The 18,772-nt window shown below is 37.9% G+C and overlaps 1 protein-coding gene across 2 annotated transcripts in view; it reads right to left on the bottom strand.

Moving 5' to 3' along the window:
* The window catches only part of ZDHHC20 (zDHHC palmitoyltransferase 20), a 75,202-nt gene that overhangs the window by 25,931 nt on the left and 30,499 nt on the right, over positions 1 to 18,772 (bottom strand). For both annotated transcript variants that reach the window (XM_080797886.1, XM_080797887.1), the window contains exons 4-5: positions 12,547 to 12,667; positions 1,971 to 2,040 (exon numbers count right to left, since the gene is read on the bottom strand). In XM_080797886.1, coding sequence (XP_080654012.1) covers positions 1,971 to 2,040; positions 12,547 to 12,667 — 191 coding nt within the window. The remainder of the gene's footprint in view (positions 1 to 1,970; positions 2,041 to 12,546; positions 12,668 to 18,772) is intronic.

The following is an 18,772-nucleotide window of genomic DNA, read 5'->3' as shown; positions in this document are numbered from 1 at the left end:
GCTTAACCCACTGAGCCACCCAGGTGCCCGTTTGGCTTAAATTTTTACCTTTACAAATAATATCCTAGAAAAACCAACCCAGAGGTGCCTGGGTGGCTCAGTGAGTTAAGCATCTGACTCTTGATTTCAGTTCAGATGACGATTTCAGGGTTGTGAGACTGAGCTGCGCTTCGGGCTCCAAGCTGGGTGTGGAGCCTGCTTAAGATTGTCTCTCTCCCTCCCCTTCTGCCTCTCTCTCCCCCTGCCTCCTTCTCTAAAAAAAGTAAAGAAAAACTAACCCAGTAGGTTAGAGAAAAGTTCTGGTATTTCCAGAAGGCCTTTCATAGTTAGATGATCTTTAATACTGGGAATTCAGCTGAGCATAGCCAAATGCCTTGAACCACGCCAAATGACATTTTAATATGATGTAGTACACAAAGCACTAGGTAAATTAGATAGGCCCAGCTTATAAATTAGCTGAGGAAGATAAAATGAAATACAGAAATCCCTATGCTATTTTAACCACATAAAACACATAAACATTACACATAAACATAAAACACACAACACTAAAAATATGTAACACATAAAAATAAAACTTTAGGAGCAAATACATTAAAATATTAATAATGATAGGCTTATAGATGGTTATTTTTTCCATATAATTTACAAAATTGTATTCCCTGGATAAGCAGTACTGTACTTTTATAATAAAAAGAAAACCTCCAAATTTACCTCTTCACCAATACACGTAATCTAGATTTGTATGAAGTTAGACCATGGAACACTTCAAATACAGCAGTTCCCCTTATCCATAGTCACTTCCCCTGGTTTCAGCTACCCACAGTCACCCGTAGTCCAGCAGCAGATGATTCTCCTTCAGACATACTTCAGAAGGTAAACGGTGGCCTAATGCTGTGTCACAGTGCCTATGTCATTTACTTCCCTTCATCTCATCACAATAAGGATGAGTATAGCAGAAGGCATTTTGAGAGAGAGACCACATTCACATAACTTTTATTACAATATATTGCTATAATTGTTCTATTTTATTATTAGCTATTATTATTAGCTAATCTCTTACTGTGCCTAATTTATAAATTAAACTTTATCATAGTTATGTATGTATAGTATATGTAGGGTTTGGTATTATCCAGTTTTGGGCATCCACTGGGGGTCTTGGAATAGATCCCCAGGCAGATAAGAAGTGACTGCTGAAATATAGGAAATGAATAAACTAATACCCAGAATGTTAAACAGCCTGTTCAAGTAAAGTTCAAGGACCAGTAGAGATTCCCAAACTATGAATCTTCCTTTCAACACACTACCTTCTGAGAAGGGCACAAAAAAAAAAGAGAGAGAGAGAATTTTCTGGGAACAATGTCACAGACAGTAACTGAAAACAGTATTTTTATGGATTATTAGGTTTTAATATTACAATAAAAAGGAGAAAAGTGGGGCGCCTGGGTGGCTCAGTGGGTTAAGCCCCTGCCTTCAGCTCGGGTCACGATCTCAGGGTCCTGGGATTGTGCCCCGCATTGGGCTCCCTGCTCAGTGGGAAGCCTGCTTCCCCCTCTCTCTGCCTGCCTCTCTGCCTACTTGTGATCTGTCAAATTTATAAAATCTTGAAAAAAAAAAAAAGAGAAAAGTATCATGATCATCTTTTTTTTCCATGACAGTCTTTTTAATCTAGGAAATAAAGTTATCTCCCTCAAGGGGGTTTTTACTTATTTGCTTATCAATATTAAATTAAATGTAAGTGTAAGAAGTATATTCTATCAACCAGTATAGTAACTCTTAACCAAGATTACTTCAAGGTATATTCTAGCTTATATAAATATTTTTGTTAGCCCAGCATACATAGCAAATAAAGGGAAAGGATACAATGTTCTTGCTAAGTATAAAGCATATAAAATAATCCTTCCCCTTCCGTTCTCCTGTCACCAACTTCTAGTGCTAGGGTTAAATAGAAACAAACAAGTAATACTTACACGTCACATGCTGAGCAGTGATGTGCCCGGTCAGGTTTAATCAACTGACATCTTTCACAGTATCTGATGGCTACATTTAAGAATTAAAAGGAAATTGTTGAAGGATGTGCAAGCTTAGTTAATTTGACTGTAAAATTTGTTTTCATTTCTTTTACAAACAATTCTGTGAAATTTACAACTAATAATTTTAAAATAATACCAAAGTGGATTAGAAAGCTTCTGAAATCAAACTGTCAAGAGGTAGAAGGGAACCTCAGAAATAGAATAGCGCCCAGCAATTTTCAGATGAAAAAAGAGAATCTATAGCAAGTAAGTGACTTCAACAAGGTCAAACACCAGTTAGGTAGCATAACTCAGAGTTATGGAGTCCCAGTTCAAGTTCTTTTTCCTACTATAATACAGTGTCTATAATAAAATATAAAAATGAAGTGTCTAAACGTTTCAAGGCACCCTGTGGGATTTTGTTTTTAACATTATAAAATAGCTTTTTCAAGAAAAACAAAAACATAACCTTTATCTCCCATCCCTATCCCAAATAGCAAAACTGAGACCACATTTTCAAACACAAACCCCCAAGGGGTGCCTGGTGGCTCAGTAGGTTAAAGCCTCTGCCTCTGGCTCAGGTCATGATCCCAGGGTCCTGAGATCAAGCCCTGCATAGGGCTCTCTGCTCAGCAGGGAGCCTGCTTCCCCCCCACCCCCGCCCCGCCTGTCTCTCTGCCTATTTGTGATCTGTCTGTCCAATCAATCAATCAATGTTTAAAAATAAAACAAAAAATAAAAATAAAAAAAATCCCAAACTTTTTCCACTCAATTCTAACATATGTTATTGCTGCCCAATTTATATGTTCATTCATTCAAAACATGAGCACCTATTTTGTGCCAGATACTGTTCTAGGCTTAAATCCCTGCCTTTGTGAAACTTACATTCTTTTGGAGATCAGGAGTAATAAATAAGTTTACAAAATAAATAGTATATTAATGGTAAGTGCTAATAAGAAAAATAAAGCAGGGAAGGGGAATTGGTATACTGTATACTGTAATTTCAGAGACATCTGAGAAAACTGAAATTAAAGGAAGGGGGTTAGTAAGTCGCACTGGGAAAAAGAAGATTCTAAGCAGAGGACAGCCCTTGAGGTGGGAGTATGCTTAGTTTGTTTAAAGAATAGGGGAGGGCCTGGTGTACCTGAACAGGGTGAAAAGGACGTCGGGGATGACGTCAGAGATTAACAAGAAATCAGATCAAGTAAGACTTGTTTTCCCAATTCAGCTCAAGTACTCTGATAAAAAAAATTCAAGAGGAGTCCACGGGAATAAGAGTTCCATCAGAGTCTGTATGTTGAACAGAACCTTAAGTTTCGGTTTTTGAAATTTAAATAAGTGACAAATAGATCTTTGAGATTCATGAGGGAAATGTCCCAAAACTTCACAAATCAGAAAGTACCTTAAAAACCATTATTATAGATGAATAGAGAACATGTTTATAGTTAGACACTAATTGTTCTCTAAAGCAAACTGTACTGACTTAGCAACTGACTTAGCAACAAGACCACTTACTAGTGGTCTTTCACAAATATTTGAAACATTTATAGATTTAGAGCACTGAAATGGCAAATACTCTACTTGATATTGTAAATGGCTTCTTTCAGGGTATCTGCTTAATCTATAAGACACTCTCTCCTCTGGGAAGTGAGTGCGTGCATTCCACCCTCCCCGCTTCTAGTTGATGCTCTCTCTCCTATGGATTAAGCACTGGGACTGAGAATGAATTATGGCTGCATGCTGCTGTAACTGGGTAATAACATGTGATGGTGATATTTTGCCAGGTGAATTGGAAAAAAATTAAAACTTGTCCGCTGGGAGATAGTGTTAAAAATGAAACAAATATACAAAAATAAGAAGAAACAAGCTGCACAGAGTCCCAGTTTTAGCTTTCCAATTCTCGGTTCCAGTCCCTCCTTGTAGTCCTGCCCTTACGATACAGGAAAATGCACAAATTTCTGATACGGTTTCATATTTTTTGGTAGCTTTTTGGGGTGAAAGGAGTTTAAAAAGCTTAAGTTGTTGCGTGTTACTTGTGATCCTAACAACAGAGTAAAAGCATAGAAAATAGGTTCAAATAAAAATTTAAATTAAGTATACCCTCTAAAAAGTACATGAATCATGTCATGTACTACAATCTATTTGGAAGGAAATTTGGCAATATCGATAAAAATTTAAGATGTATGTGTTCTCTGACCCAGGATTTCTACTTCGAGAAAATTCTATAGACATGTTCACTACAACATTGTTTTGAATAGTATAACACTATTAATAACTTGAATTATCTAAATGGCTAAGCATTTTGATACACCCATATAGTGGAATGCTATGTAGACATTAACAAGAATTTTTCATACAAAATACACATGTACCCTAAGTTGGAAAAATGCAAATATATCATGTAGAAAAAAGAGCAAATTGTTGAACATCTGAATATGTAGCATGTTTCACATCTGTAAGGGGAATAAGAATACATATTTTTATCTCTTTACATATCATAATAAGATGCATCCACCTTCTAGATGTGAATTAAAGTATTATTTTGAAGTCATGTTATAAGTCATACCTGCTAAAAGACACTATCCAGGTAACCAAATTTGTATTAGTTAACAAATATTCACTCTGGTTGTTAAAATATATTAATCAATTGTACATAAGTTATGCAATACTCTGACAAGTATAAAAAATTCCTGCAAAGATACGCAGGGTGCACCTTGCACCTTGAGAACAGTGCGGGGGTGAAGTTAAACTCACTTTTCTTTCTTTTTTTCTTGTAGGTTCCATACTCAGTGTGGAACCCAAAGCAGGGTTTGAACTCATGACCCTGAGATCAAGACCTGAGCTGAGATCAAGAGTCAGACCCTGAGATCAAGAGTTGGATGTTTAACTGAGCCATCTAGGTGCCCCTCACATTTCATTTGGTGCCCTAAAAAAAATTTTTTTTTTAAATCATGGGCATGTATTACTCCTATAATTTCAACAAAAATATCTTTAAGATGAAGGGAATCTATATAAATAGCCACTTAAATGAATAAGCTATAATCTACTGAGGGTGTGTTCTATAATACCTTACCTGGGTTGGACACTAGGGAGATAAAACCACACAATGTAGAAAAAGTAACCTATATAGGACCGTACAAATCTCCTAGTTGATCTCTCCAGTCTATAAATAAAAAACACCCCAATATCAAGAGAAAGTAATTTGCCCAAGGCTATATACAGCTGAATTAGTGGTAAGATGAGGATCAGGAGTATCTTATTTTCTTTTTCCTCTATACTTCCACTCAAAATTATGAGATGAGAATTCTGCTCTGAGATGAGACCAAACTGAACAGACCTTTGAGGAAGACTTCTGAAGGATTCTGATGACTGAGTAGACAGAAGAACCAAGGGAAAAGGAGTAATCAGCAAACTTCAGTTTCTAGTCTCGGGTGCTGAGATGAATAAGGCTGCTCATGGCAGAAATAAACTCAGTCTGGGAGAAGCAGGGAGAGTGGCGCTGGATGTTTTTCATTTATTCATTCTCTCATTCATTCATTCAAGAAATATTTAGAGAGTTTCTACCATGTGACAAATATTGCTTGATGGTATTAAATTTGAATTGATGAATCCAGTTTTAATTGGGTTTGTAGGTTTGGGTAATAGGTCACTCAAGGACAGTTATTCTGGTGGGAGCCAGGGAAGATGATGGAGTAGGAGGACTCCAAGTTTACCTAGTCCCATGGATGCATGTAGAAAATAAACTGATATATCAGTGCAACTATCCCAGAAAATGAACTTCAGCTGGAGATGCTGAATGGGAACACACATGCCAAGAAGAGTGATGAAGCCTTGAATAATGGCTACTGGGTGCTCTGGGGGACAGGTCTGCAGGTTCTTCCCTCTGAAACATCAGGAAGAGTGCTGTAGCCCTCCTGAAGCTAGACTGTAGCTCTAGGTGGACAAGTGATTCCCATGTGCAGCTGCAACTCCACTCCTTTGTATGACATACAAGAAAGGATTTGGAATACAAGTAACCGCTAGTGTGACAATGTCCTTGAATCTGTTTTAATTCATATTCGAAAAAGTGAAACTCATTCCTAAAAACTATCAAAGAAAACAAACTGAGACACAATAAACTAATGATCACAATATCCTAGTGTTAGAGTTCCAGAGGTGAAAACAAAAGCCGAAATAATAGTATGAAAAGAATGAAGGCAAGGCAACCTTGTGAGGTTAAGAAATAGAAAAATTAAAAAGGGGTGCCTAGGCGGCTCAGTCATTAGGTTATCTGCCTTCTGCTCAGGTCATAATCCTGGGGTCCTGGGACTGGGCCCCGCATCGGGCTCCCTGCTTGGTGGGAAACCTGCTTATCCCTCTCCCACAACCCCTGCTTGTTTTCTTTCTCTAGCTATATCACTCTCTGTCAAATAAATAAAAAAATCTTTATGGGGCGCCTGGGTGGCTCAGTGGGTTAAGCCTCTGCCTTCGGCTCAGGCCATGATCCCAGGGTCCTGGGATCGAGCCCCGCATCGGGCTCTCTGCTCAGCGGGGAGCCTGCTTCCTCCTCTCTCTCTGCCTGCCTCTCTGCCTACTTGTGATCTCTGTCTGTCAAATAAATAAATAAAATCTTAAAAAAAAAAAAAATCTTTAAAAAAGGGGCGCATGGGTGGCTCAGCTGTTAGGCATCTGCCTTCGGCTCAGGTCATGATCCCAGCGTCCTGGGATCAGGTCCCACATTGGGCTCCCTGCTTGGCAGGATGCTTGTTTTTCCCTCTCCCACCCCCCTGCTTGTGTTGCCTCTCTTGCAGTATCTCTCTGTCAAACAAATAAATAAAATCTTTTTTCTTATTTAAAAAAACTTTTTACAAACCCTCGTGTCGAGGGCTGACTTTCGGCAGATCGCGAGTGAGCTGCTCTGCTACGAAGGAAACCCCAACCCAGAAGCAGGTCGTCTAGGAATAGTTTAGCACCAGGTTCCCCACGAACGTGCGTTGTGTGACGGGCGAGGGGGCGGCCCCCTTTCCGGCCGCGCCCCGTTTCCGGGAGGAGGGGCTCTCCGCACCAACCCGGTTGGACACCCGGCGGAGCACCCCACGCCACGCGGAGCACTCCAAGCCACGCGGAGCACCCCACGCCACGCAGAGCACGCTCAGCAGCCCCCTGGCAGGGACGGCAGGGGACCAGCTATCCGAAGCCAGGGAGGCATCACAGCGCTGCTGTATCATTCCACCTGGGTGAGATTCTGACTTAGAGGCGTTCAGTTATAATCCCACAGATGGTAGCTTCGCCCCATTGGCTCCTCAGCCAAGCACGTACACCAAATAAATAAAATCTTTTAAAAAAATAGTAAAAAAAAAAAAAAACTTGAAAAAAAAGAAAAATTTAAAAAAATTTAGTGGGAAGAATAATCATTCAAGGATGCAGAAATAGAACTAGAATAGTAAAGCATAACAAAGAAAGCTTTTGAAGAAGCCAGAATGACAAGAGCCACTCAACTTTGGGTAGGGAGAATAGAAGCCACTTGCCTGGTATTTAGCTGGGAAGGAAAAAGAGGACTTGGGTGCAGACAGCTTATAAGAGGATCTAACTCAACGGGAAGAGAAGATATAATGGTGGTTAGAACAAAGTCTGAACCAAACTGCTGTTTTTAAGAGACATATACTTTGATGTATACCTGAGAACAAAGGGAAAAAACTGGTTGTGATTAAGTGGAGAAGCAAGCGTTATAGGAGAAAACTGGGGGAGAAGAAAAAGGTCAGTAATCTTTATGTAAATATAAGAAAGGACCAGGGATGTCTGGGTGGTGCAGCCACTCATTTTGGCTTCAGCTAAGATCGTGACCTCTGGATTGTGGGATGGAGCCCCGTGCTGGGTCTCTCTTTCCCTCTCCCCCTGAGCCCTGCACTTTCCCTCTCAAATAAATAAATAGATCTTTAAAAAAAAAAAAAAAAAAGAAAGAAAGAAACAAAGAAAAGAAACGAAAAAGAAAGGACAAGAACACAGATACCAAGAGGAAACTGATATGCTTTGGAAAAGCCAGTCTGTAAAGGTGCAGTGGCACAACATGGTCCTGGAATCAGCAGGGACTCTGTCACCAGTTAGGGTGGATGCTAGCTCTCCCACTTATCAGCTTGTGACCTTGGGGCAGTAACTTACTTTTCATGAACCTCAATTTTCTCTTTGGTAAGTGCACATAATACCAAGTGTAAAGGACTATTGTGCAGATTAAACATAAAACTCCTGGAACATATCAGATTCTCAATGAAGGAGGTGTTACTAGGATAATACCAGTGATTATTATTTCTGATAAAATATAAATTCAGACTATGATGGGGAAAACCAGTAAAGGAGAGAAAACTAGGGAGACTTAAAAGTGCATAAACAGTGCTTGCTTTGACAGCACTTATACTAAAATTAGCACAATACAAATAAGATTAGCACTGCCTCTGCTTGAGAATGACATGCAAAAAGCATATAAACAGCCATTATGGAGAAAACCCAGGAAGAGATTCATTCAACAAACACCTACTGAGGGCCTATTTAATGAGACACTTTGTTAAGAGGCCACGGGAAAAATTCCTGACTGCCAGAGTCTTAGAATAAGGTCGAGGAGGGGAGATAAACAGAAATAACTATGAGGCAGTGATTTGTGACCTACAAGGTAAGAATTAGAGAAGTGCAGAGCAGACTTTAAAAAAAAATCACTTCTTGGGGCACCTGGGTGGCTCAGTCAGTTAGTGACTGACTCTTGATTTTGGCTCAGGTCATGAGCTCAGGATCCTGGGATGGAGTCCCATATTGGGCTCCCCGCTCAGTGGCACATCTGCTTGTCTTCCTGTCCCTCTGCACCTCGCCCACCCCCAACCCCATCCTTGCACACACATGAACGCTTGCACTCTCTCCTTAAAATAAATAAATCTTAAAAAAAAAAAAAAAATCAGGGTCGCCTGGGTGGCTCAGTCATTAAGTGTCTGCCTTCAGCTCAGGTCATCATCCCAGGGTCCAGGGATTGAGCCCCACATTGGGCTCCCTGCTCAGTGGGAAGCCTGCTTTCCCTCTCCCACTCCTGCTGCTTGTGTTCTTACTCTCACTGTCTTTCTGTCAAATAAATAATAGAATCTTTAAAAAATTTAAAAAAATAAAAATAATTTCTTGCTCAAGAAGCAGACACTGAATTAAAACTTTAAACTGGATTTAGAGAGGAAAAAATAATTGTCGTAGACAGAGAAAAAGACAATAAAAAAGATGGGGAGAGATAAGAGTGCTTTAGCACAGAACTGATGCAAGCAAACAAAGGACAAAGCTCCGCACTATGGAGGGAGAAGGTCTAGAAAGACTCATGTTGTTTCCTGAATAGATAATAATTAGTCCAAATGGTTCAAAAAAGCCCAAAAAGGAACCAGGTGAAAGCCTCCCCATCCCTGTTTCTCAGCCCCCAATTCCTCCCTGTGAAGACAGCTCCAACATTTCCATTTGTCTCTGGTCTATGAAAGGTCTACTTTCTATAATATGTATTTCTGTAAAATTTTTTAAAAGAGTGAATGGATATTATTTCTATAATAAGAAAAAAGATAAAACTCCCAAAGTTTGGAATTCTAAGCAATAGAAATGCAGTATAAAATGGTGCTCAAGAGCAGGGACTCTACCTATAGTCAGAAGGTAAGCTATAAAGGGCACCTGGGTGGCTCAGTTGGTTAAGCATATGCCTTCGGCTTGGGTTATGATCTCAGGGTCTTGGGATCCAGCCCCGCATCAGCCTCCTTGTTTAGCAGGAAGCCTGCTTCTCCCTCTCCCTCCCTCTCAATAAACAAATAAAATCTTAAAAAAACAAACCTCAAAAAAGACGTTCTAGGAATGCCATGTACAGCATGGTGACTACAGTTAGTAACACTGTATTTTAAATAAATAAATAAATAAATAAATAATGAAAATTAAAAAAAAAAAAGGTAAGCTATAAATCTCAGATCTTATCACTTGGGGGACTTCGGACACTTAATTTGTGCCTCATTTCTTCATCTCTAAAATGAAGATAAATGTAGCACCTCCCTCAGAGTTTTTCTGAGGATGAAATAATCACCAGTAAAGTGTTTAGGATAATTCTGGTATAATACTGAATAGATGAAGGGTATTATTCAGATTAGAGGAAAGCTATTATAATTAATGAAAAATAATAAAGCCTTAAGAGTAAAGATTTTACATCAGTGGCTATTAACTCTTTGGTGCATACATACTGCTCTGAAAATCAGATTATCTTGGTATGAATGGGGTACTTTAAAAACTACATGTACCCACAACTTTGCATATTATCTCTGAATTCACAAATTCTCTGAAGTCTTGGACTTTGGGTTAAGAACATCTAATCTAGGGGCGCCTGGGTGGCTCAGTGGGTTAAAGCCACTGCCTTCGGCTCAGGTCATGATCCCAGTGTCCGGGGCTCCAGGTCATGATCCCGGTGTCTTGGGATCGAGCCCCGCATCGGGCTCTCTGCTCAGCAGGGAGCCTGCTTCCTCCATTCTCTCTTTGCCTGCCTCTCTGCCTACTTGTGATCTGTCTGTCAAATAAATAAATAAAATCTTTAAAAAAAAAAAAAGACTCCTTTAAAAAAAAAGAACATCTAATCTAAATAACTGTAAGTAGAAATAATTATTATAATTCAGACTTTTCATTATTGAATATAAAAAAGGATTATTTTATATTAGCTATCATTTACTGAAAATTTATTATTATATACCAAGATCTACACTAAATGCATATATCTCATTTAATTAAATATTTCTACTAACCCAAAGATGCAGATATTCTTATCTTCATTTCAAAATAAGGAAACAAAGGAGCCTCAGCCAGTTAGGCATCTGACTCTTGATTTTGGCTCAGGTCATGATCTCAGGGTTGTGAGATTAAGCCCACATTGGGTTCCACGCCAGGCATGGAGACTGCTTAAGATTCTCTCTCTTGTGGGTGCCTGGTTGGCTCAGATGGTTAAGTGTCTGCCTTTGGCTCAGGTCATGATCCTGGAGTCTTGGGATCGAGTATCACATTGGCTTCCCTGCTCAGTGGGGAGACTGCTTCTCCCTCTGCCTCTCTCTCTCTCTCTCTCTCTCTGTCTTTCATGAATAAATAAACAAGATCTTTAAAAAAAAATAAATAAATAAAAAAGATTCTCCTGCTCTCCCTCTGCCCTCTACCACTTGCACTCTCTCAAAAAAAGCCCCCCCCCCACCCCAACAAAATAAGGAAACAAGAACTTAGAAAGTTAGTGACTCTCACTACACTAGTAATGGAAAAGCTAGGATCTGGCTTGAAATTCATGTTTTTGTTATGTACACCAATGTATTAGTCATGCAAAAAGAATAGTATTAAGTGCATGAAAAAAATAAAAGTTAGTCAAATACCCCCCTCCTAAAATCGTGTACAAACTTAGTCACATTCCTTAGCTACAACTTGCACGTAAAGGTAAAACTCCTTTTATTTCCCCTTGGAGTTCAGCAGCATAGTGGGTTCTAGAACCAGAGCACCTAGATTTAAATCCATTTTTCCACATATGACTTCGAACAAGTTATAACCTCTCTGTGTCTCAGTTTCCTCAACTGTAAAATGAAGACTGTAGTATTTACTTTACAGGGTTGTTATGAAGTTTAAATGAGTATGTGTGGAACACCTAGGTGGCTTAGTGGGTTAAGCTTCTGCCTTTGGCTCAGGTCATGATCCCAGAGTCCAAGGATCGAGTCCCACATCAGGCTCTCTGCTTAGCAGGGAGCCTGCTTCTCCCTCTGCTTCTCCCTCTGCCTGTTTGTGCTCTCTCTCGCTCTCTCTCTGACAAATAAATAAATGAGTGTGTGTAAAACATTCAGAACTGAATAATTATTAGCTATTATATTATCCCATATTTGAACAAAACTCATGAGATACATAGTATATAACTTAAAACAATTTCCTATACTTAAGTGACTACAATGGCCACTCATAAATTCATTCCTCTTGTAAGACTGTCACCCTGAGAAAAGGAAAGTTGCTGCAGGAGTCACCTATGTCCACGTAGGCAGTGGGAGAGTGGAAATACCAAAATCTCTGGAACCAGATAAACCTGAGTTCAAATTTTGGCTCTCCGAGTATTGGTCTTAAAACTTGACAGGATTCTTCCCCCTTGTGTCTTTTACTCCTCTCCATTCTAAGTTAGCACATTCTTGTTTTTTTAAAAATGACTCTGTGATGACACACAATATTCAAATTCAGACCAGAATTTCTAAATGATGGTTTGCTAAGAATAACAAGTGACATTTTAAACGATGAGGTTCAATTGGAAAAAAAAATGCAGAGAAAAGAGGCTCACAGTAAGCCTCTTAAAAAAATCTGTATCAATAAATGTACATGTGTGTGTATATCTGAAATACCACAGAAGATACAGAACACAGGAAAATCTTGTTCTTGCAGATGTTATCTGTAGCAATCACAACATCCATTTAACTGTCAAATCATGCAGATGTATCTTGGAAGGATTAACCATATTTTAAAAATTCCTTGGAAAGGAAAGCTTAAGACTGATTTTTCTTACTCCTTGAAGCTGATGTGGTGTAGATAGGTAAGTCCCTTGCTGCTCTTCTCAAAATTTCTTGTTGTCTTTCTTGGCTGAATTCCTTTTCATAACGTTCCTTTTCAGAATTGGACAAGTAGAACTATAAAAGGAGAAAACTATTAATTCTTTTCAATCTCATAAACTATCATGTTCAGAAAAACAGAGTTTCATCCTGAACAGAAAAAAAAACAAAACATTTTCTTCTATGAAGGCAAAACTTATTTTCAAATTAAAGAAGCGAAATTGAGTATATTTTAAAACTTCATACCTTTCTTTGACAGATTAAAAAAATATTTGCCCTCCATATTAATGATGGGAAAAAATATGAACTAGAAAATTTTGCATCTTTGTATTTTACAGAAAAATTAAATACCCCCCCAACCAAAAAGGGCTTAATACATATATTTTCTATTAGTAAAAATTCTGATGTTTGAAAATTAGAGAAATTTTTAATTTTTGGAAGGATGTCCAAGATTCACTTGGTTTGAGTAAGACGTTAAATCATAGGCACAGGGTCCAGCTATCTTCTACTCAAATATATCAATGAGCTCGAAAAGTCATGCTTTTACTACTTTGTTTTAGCTTTTAAAAAGCTTACCAATAGGAGTACTTTCTGTAAAATTATAAAGGATTGTCAAGGCAAGCAGAGTCTCCTTTTCTCAAAGAGTAATTCCTTTATGGAGTTATTTCTTGTTTCCATTTCTTAAGTTTTTATTCCCATAGTGTGGCCAGCCTCCAGTTCATTTCTTAAATAGCATTTTCCTTACAAAGAACTTGTTTATAGTTGCTCCTCTTGTCATCATCCTAGCATCTCAAGGACCCTCAGTTTTATGTCTCTAATTTCATGTAAACAGAAGCTTTCAGTTTCTTTTAGTCTTTACTTCACAGAATTTCCTTTTAAACTAAAAATGGCTTGATATTTTTCTTGATCATGTCCTATATTTTAACTGTATTGTTTCTCAATTTTTTTCAATTAAAAGCAAGGTCTTGCTTGAAAAGGCCTAAAGAGTCATGAATGGAGTTTTTATATTCAAGTATTTCGTCCTGCCTGCTAACTCACTACCAAAGCTTTCCATACTCTTGATGCCTCATCATCAGTAATAACAGTATTAGTTTATCAGTGCAACCTACCCTATTCCAAACAAGGCAACAGTTTGGCATAGTAGAAAGAGCTCTGGGCTGAGGAAACAGAATATATTGAAACCAAGAGGCTCAGGGAATTTTCTAAGATTGCACAATTATTGGCAGAGCTGATATTAAAATGCAAGTGTTTTGAGTTTTACTCTAGTATGCCTCCCCTCCATATTGCTGATGTAAAATAACTGTTCTGGCTTTTTCCAGACTGTTACTCTAACCTGACCAAAAACCACAGTTTAGGATATAAAAGAGTCTATTTAGGTTACCTTGTCTGTTTCCCACAATCAAATCTTGATGGCATAAGAAACTCCCAAATTACTTCTAAGGCATGAGAAGTAACACAGGCAAACAGAATAGAAAGAGGTCAGAAAAGTTTCCCATAATCTTAAATTGAGATCTTGAACGTCACTTACGTAACTTCCCAGGGAGGTAGGAACCTTCAGACAACGTTTCTGAGATCCACTTCCTCGTGAATACTTCTGAGGACTGAAATACTTCCCTACTTAGCAAAATGGCCTATTCTCTTTTAAGAGAATTGTAACTTTAACTTGTTTGAATTAAAAGTTCTTCCCTGACATGATGTGTCTCTGAAGCATTCACAGTAGAATATAAGAATCATTTGGTATGATGATAAATACATATATGGATAGGAGATGTTCCAATCAAATTTTACAGTTTCCTTGTAAAATCTGAACAGATTTCACATAGGGCTGTCCTATTTCTAGCCTGTGGTAGTATCCCAGCCTCCATATCATTACTTTTCCTTAAGGACTAATGTTACAAATTATGAAAAACTTAAAATGAAAATCTTAAGAGCCACCAGAATTTTAGACGAGGAATGGAACAAAATTTAAAATGGATTAGACTTAGGAAATTATTACTATACATCTAATTTTCATTAAAAACTACAAAACAGAATTCAAACTATGAAATGCCATCATCTTAAATTCAGTGTTCAGATGGTTCAATTCAAATATATATTAGATACCAATTAAGAACGTGGCACTGCTCTGGGTAATAGGAATCCACAGAAGAATCAATACAGCCCTGCCTTCAAAAGCACATTTCTTACAGTCCAGTAGGAATGCTGCCTATGTCAATAAAGAAATACAACTTACAAATAAGCATAGTACAATGTGTTACCAGGTATGATAAAAGCTCCCTTAGGAGGGTATAGGGACTATCAATGAAAGTCTCTTGGAGAAAGTGGTACCTATGCTAGGTTTTGAGAGGTAAACAGGAATCTTCCAGGAAAACAAGGAGGGAAAGAGAATCTTGGTAAAGGGAGCAGCATACAGAAAGCACAAAGATGTGAATACAGCATGGTACAGTCAGGGCAAAATATTACTTGACTATCGAGTTCCAGGAAGAAGCAGTGGAGATGAAGTTAGTAAGATTTTAGTTCATGAAGGGTCTTGTGAGCATGACCTTTATCTTAGAGCTGACTGGCAACCTCTGTAGGATTACTAGAGAAGTGATGGGGCCATAATTTCTTTTTACAGGTGATACTTAGTGATGGAAGATGCCTGCCAGCTCTTCACATACTGCCTCCCTCTCACCATTCACTCATTCACATATTTAGCAATCTGCCTCTTACATACAAGGTTGGAATCTAGGCAATGGGGATACAGCAATAAACAACAAAGATGCTTCCTTCAAAAAGCTAATACTTTAGTGAAAGAGATACTTTAAAAAGTCTTGGTTTAATAATGCCACTTCCTCAGAGATGTCTTTGACCATACTACCAAAGTAGTTTTTTCCCCTAATAGCTTTTATTGTTATACTTTACTACATCATCATGTTCTTATTCTAAAAGTACCTAAACTTATCACAATTTATAATTACTTTGTTTGTTTACTTGTCTACCATCTGTCTCTCCTTTTAAAATGTTTAGGACCATTCTTTTTTGTTCTTTTTATTCCCAGAGCCTAGCACAGTCTGACAAACAGTAGGTGCCAAGTACTTGCTGATAAAAGATGAAAAATATACCCATATTTATAACTTAACTTCCCTAAAAATGTAGAGTTTTTGTTATTCAGACTCAACCAGTTTCCCTGGGTCTGATTCCCAAGTGTTGCTCTAACCTCTCAGCTCAGAGAGTCCTTTTAATATGGTTACTTTAGGAGCTACCTCATAGCTTTGTAATTACTACAAGGAGCTATCTCAGCACACTGGAAGGTTATTTAGAAAGAGAACCATAAAATCCTGCTCTTTCCTGTCAGTGCAGCTTAACTTAGCTGGCCCTTGATGATTTGATAATTAACTCATTCAGTAGTGAACATCCACTATGTGCTAAATAGTGGGGAGAGGGATGTAGTGCAGGATACCATAAAAATGATCCCTGCCCACAAAACACTGACAATAAGATGGTACATACAAGTCAAGAGGCAATTAAGAAACTATATGGTAGGTTCTATGATGGGGAAGGCAAGAGCATGCCATAGCAGGGCCACTGGACACAGGCCTGGGGAATCAGCTGAACTTCTAGGAATAGGGGAACATGAAGGATGAAGTAGATGTAAAGGCTTAAGCCCTCGGCTGAATGCTGAATGGATGCAATATGACAAACAACCACCAAAATAAATAAATAACATTTAAATGGCACTTACTAAGTGCAATGTGTTCTTCCGGGCACTTTACGTATACTATTAAGTGTATATCATTATTATAAATATTACTAACCACATATATTATTATTATTTTTTTAACCATATATATTATTGACTTAGTCAATACTTCCAACAATCCCGTAAGGTATGTACTACTAGCATCCTCATTCTACAGGAGAGAGCTGGGGTACAGATATCTAAGGCAAGTCTCCAAGGCCACATGGCTAGTAAGTAGCAGAGGCAGGAGTTGAACCTGGGCAGTTTGATGCCAGAGTCTGAGTTCTTCACCTCTACACTATACTGCTTCTCAGAAGTATTACCAATTGTTTTCATTATACTTTTTTAAAGTTTATTTATTTAAGTAATCTCTACACCCAACATGGGGCTCAAATCCATGACCCCAAGATCAAGAATTATATTCTCTTATGACTGAGCCACCAAGGCACCCCTCTTTTCCTATTTTTTATTTCCCATAACAAGAAGTATTTACTTCTGTTCATGCTACGTTTTCAATAGCCATCACTAGTAGTAAGTAATTAAATAAAATAGTTCCTTTTCAACTTGGAGCTTAAGACATAGATGGCAGTTTGAGGGGCGCCTGGGTGGCTCAGTCAGTTAAGCGACCGACTCTTGGTTTCAGCTCAGGTCATGATCTCATGGTCATGATATTGAGCCCTGTGCTGGGCTCAGCGTTTGGTGAGGTGTCTGCTTCTCTCCCTCTCCCTCTGCCCTCTCCTGCTAGCATGAATGTGCTCTCTCTTTAAACATAAATCAATCTTAAAAATAAAAAAAGATAGGGAAGGCAGTTTGTAACATAACTTTAAGAGTTGACTAATTATTACCAAATGTCTGATGAATATATTTTAAGGAACACGAAGTCTGATTGGTAATTTTACTACCCCTTAAAACAAAAGCACCCAATAGAAAAAAAATGGGCAAAAGACTGTTTGGCATTTTCTACTTAATGCTGAATGTACACACAACATATGATCCAGCATTCCAATCTGAGGCACCTACTATATACATATATATGTATATATAGTTTTTTATATATATATATAGCTATATATACATATACATATATGTGTGTATATATAGTTATATATACATATATATACATTTATGTATGGATGTATATATGTAAGTATACACATAGGTATATGCAATAGAATGTTTATAGCAGCCCTCTTTGTAACAGCCTTACACTAGAAGCCACCCAAATGCCCCTGCCCATCAACAGCAGACCAGTTAAATAAACTAATGTTTACTATAACTGAATACCAAACAATAAAGAGAATGAGTGCTCTACAAGTACATGCAACAACATGGAAGAACATGCAAACAGAATGTTAATGAAAGGAGCCAGAGACACAAACACACAGAGTTATGATTCCATTCATGTAAAGGGTAAAACCAGGCAAAACAAACTGATGCTATTAGGAGGCAGGAAAGTGGGTTTGTGTGGCTGAAAGGGAGCATGAGGAGGCTTATGAGATGCTGGTAATGTTCTGTTTCTTCAACTTGGTGGTGGTTGCTCAAGTGTGTTAGGTTTGTGAAAATCCATCAGGTGTACACTTACATATACTTTTCTGTATATATGTTTCATAAAAAGTTAAATGGAAGTTGATATTATTTTAAACATATGGTCTATAATTTTTAACAAATTTTGATGAATTTTGTATGAGTAGAAATAATTATCATCATCTAATATTTGATTGCCAACCATGTGGCAGGTACTGCGTTAAAAGCTTTATGTGAATGAATATCACTTAATCCTCACAAACATCTTACAGAAATAGGCACTATTGTTAGCTCCATTTTCCAATAAGAAAATGGAAGCTCAGAGACATTAAGTAATATGTTAGAGCAGAAAATCAAACTCAGATAATCCTAACACCAGAGGGTACACTCTTAGCCATCTAATTATACCAGATTTCATCAGTTATGTGAAGGCAAGAGAAACATCCTGGTCTTAAAACTTACTCTACATAAATATTTACATTATTTTCCCAATGGAACCTCAAATTAGAAGAAACACTAGTCATATTAAAGTATAACAAACAATAGCCTAGACAATATGTTTCCCACAATTAAAACTTTCTCTAGTTGCAGCATATTTCTTTAGGCCTGAGAAAATATGTTAAGGTGTCCAAATATACACTCTACTTTTCTAACTCAATTCTGTCCCTTAAGATTTTTTAGTCCAGTAAAAAAAAGGATGTCTTTAAGACTATATAGCATGGCAGAAAAATACCAGTACTAAGTAAAGTATGATCAGTCTTTTAGTGTGCTAAATCAGTGGGTTGTATCTAAGACCAGGCTGATGACTCACATTCACAATGTGGAGTCACCAAGCAAGTTCATGAACGGAAACAGAAGAAATGCATTATGTAGTAAAGTTTTAACAAAGGTAACATAGGGCAAATAATTCCATAATTAGCTACAGCATTTGGTAATTT

This window comes from Martes martes (assembly GCF_963455335.1).
Source record: "Martes martes genome assembly, chromosome: 3".
In the NCBI taxonomy this organism is placed as follows: Eukaryota; Metazoa; Chordata; class Mammalia; order Carnivora; family Mustelidae; genus Martes; species Martes martes.
This window is presented reverse-complemented; position numbering and strand designations above follow the sequence as displayed.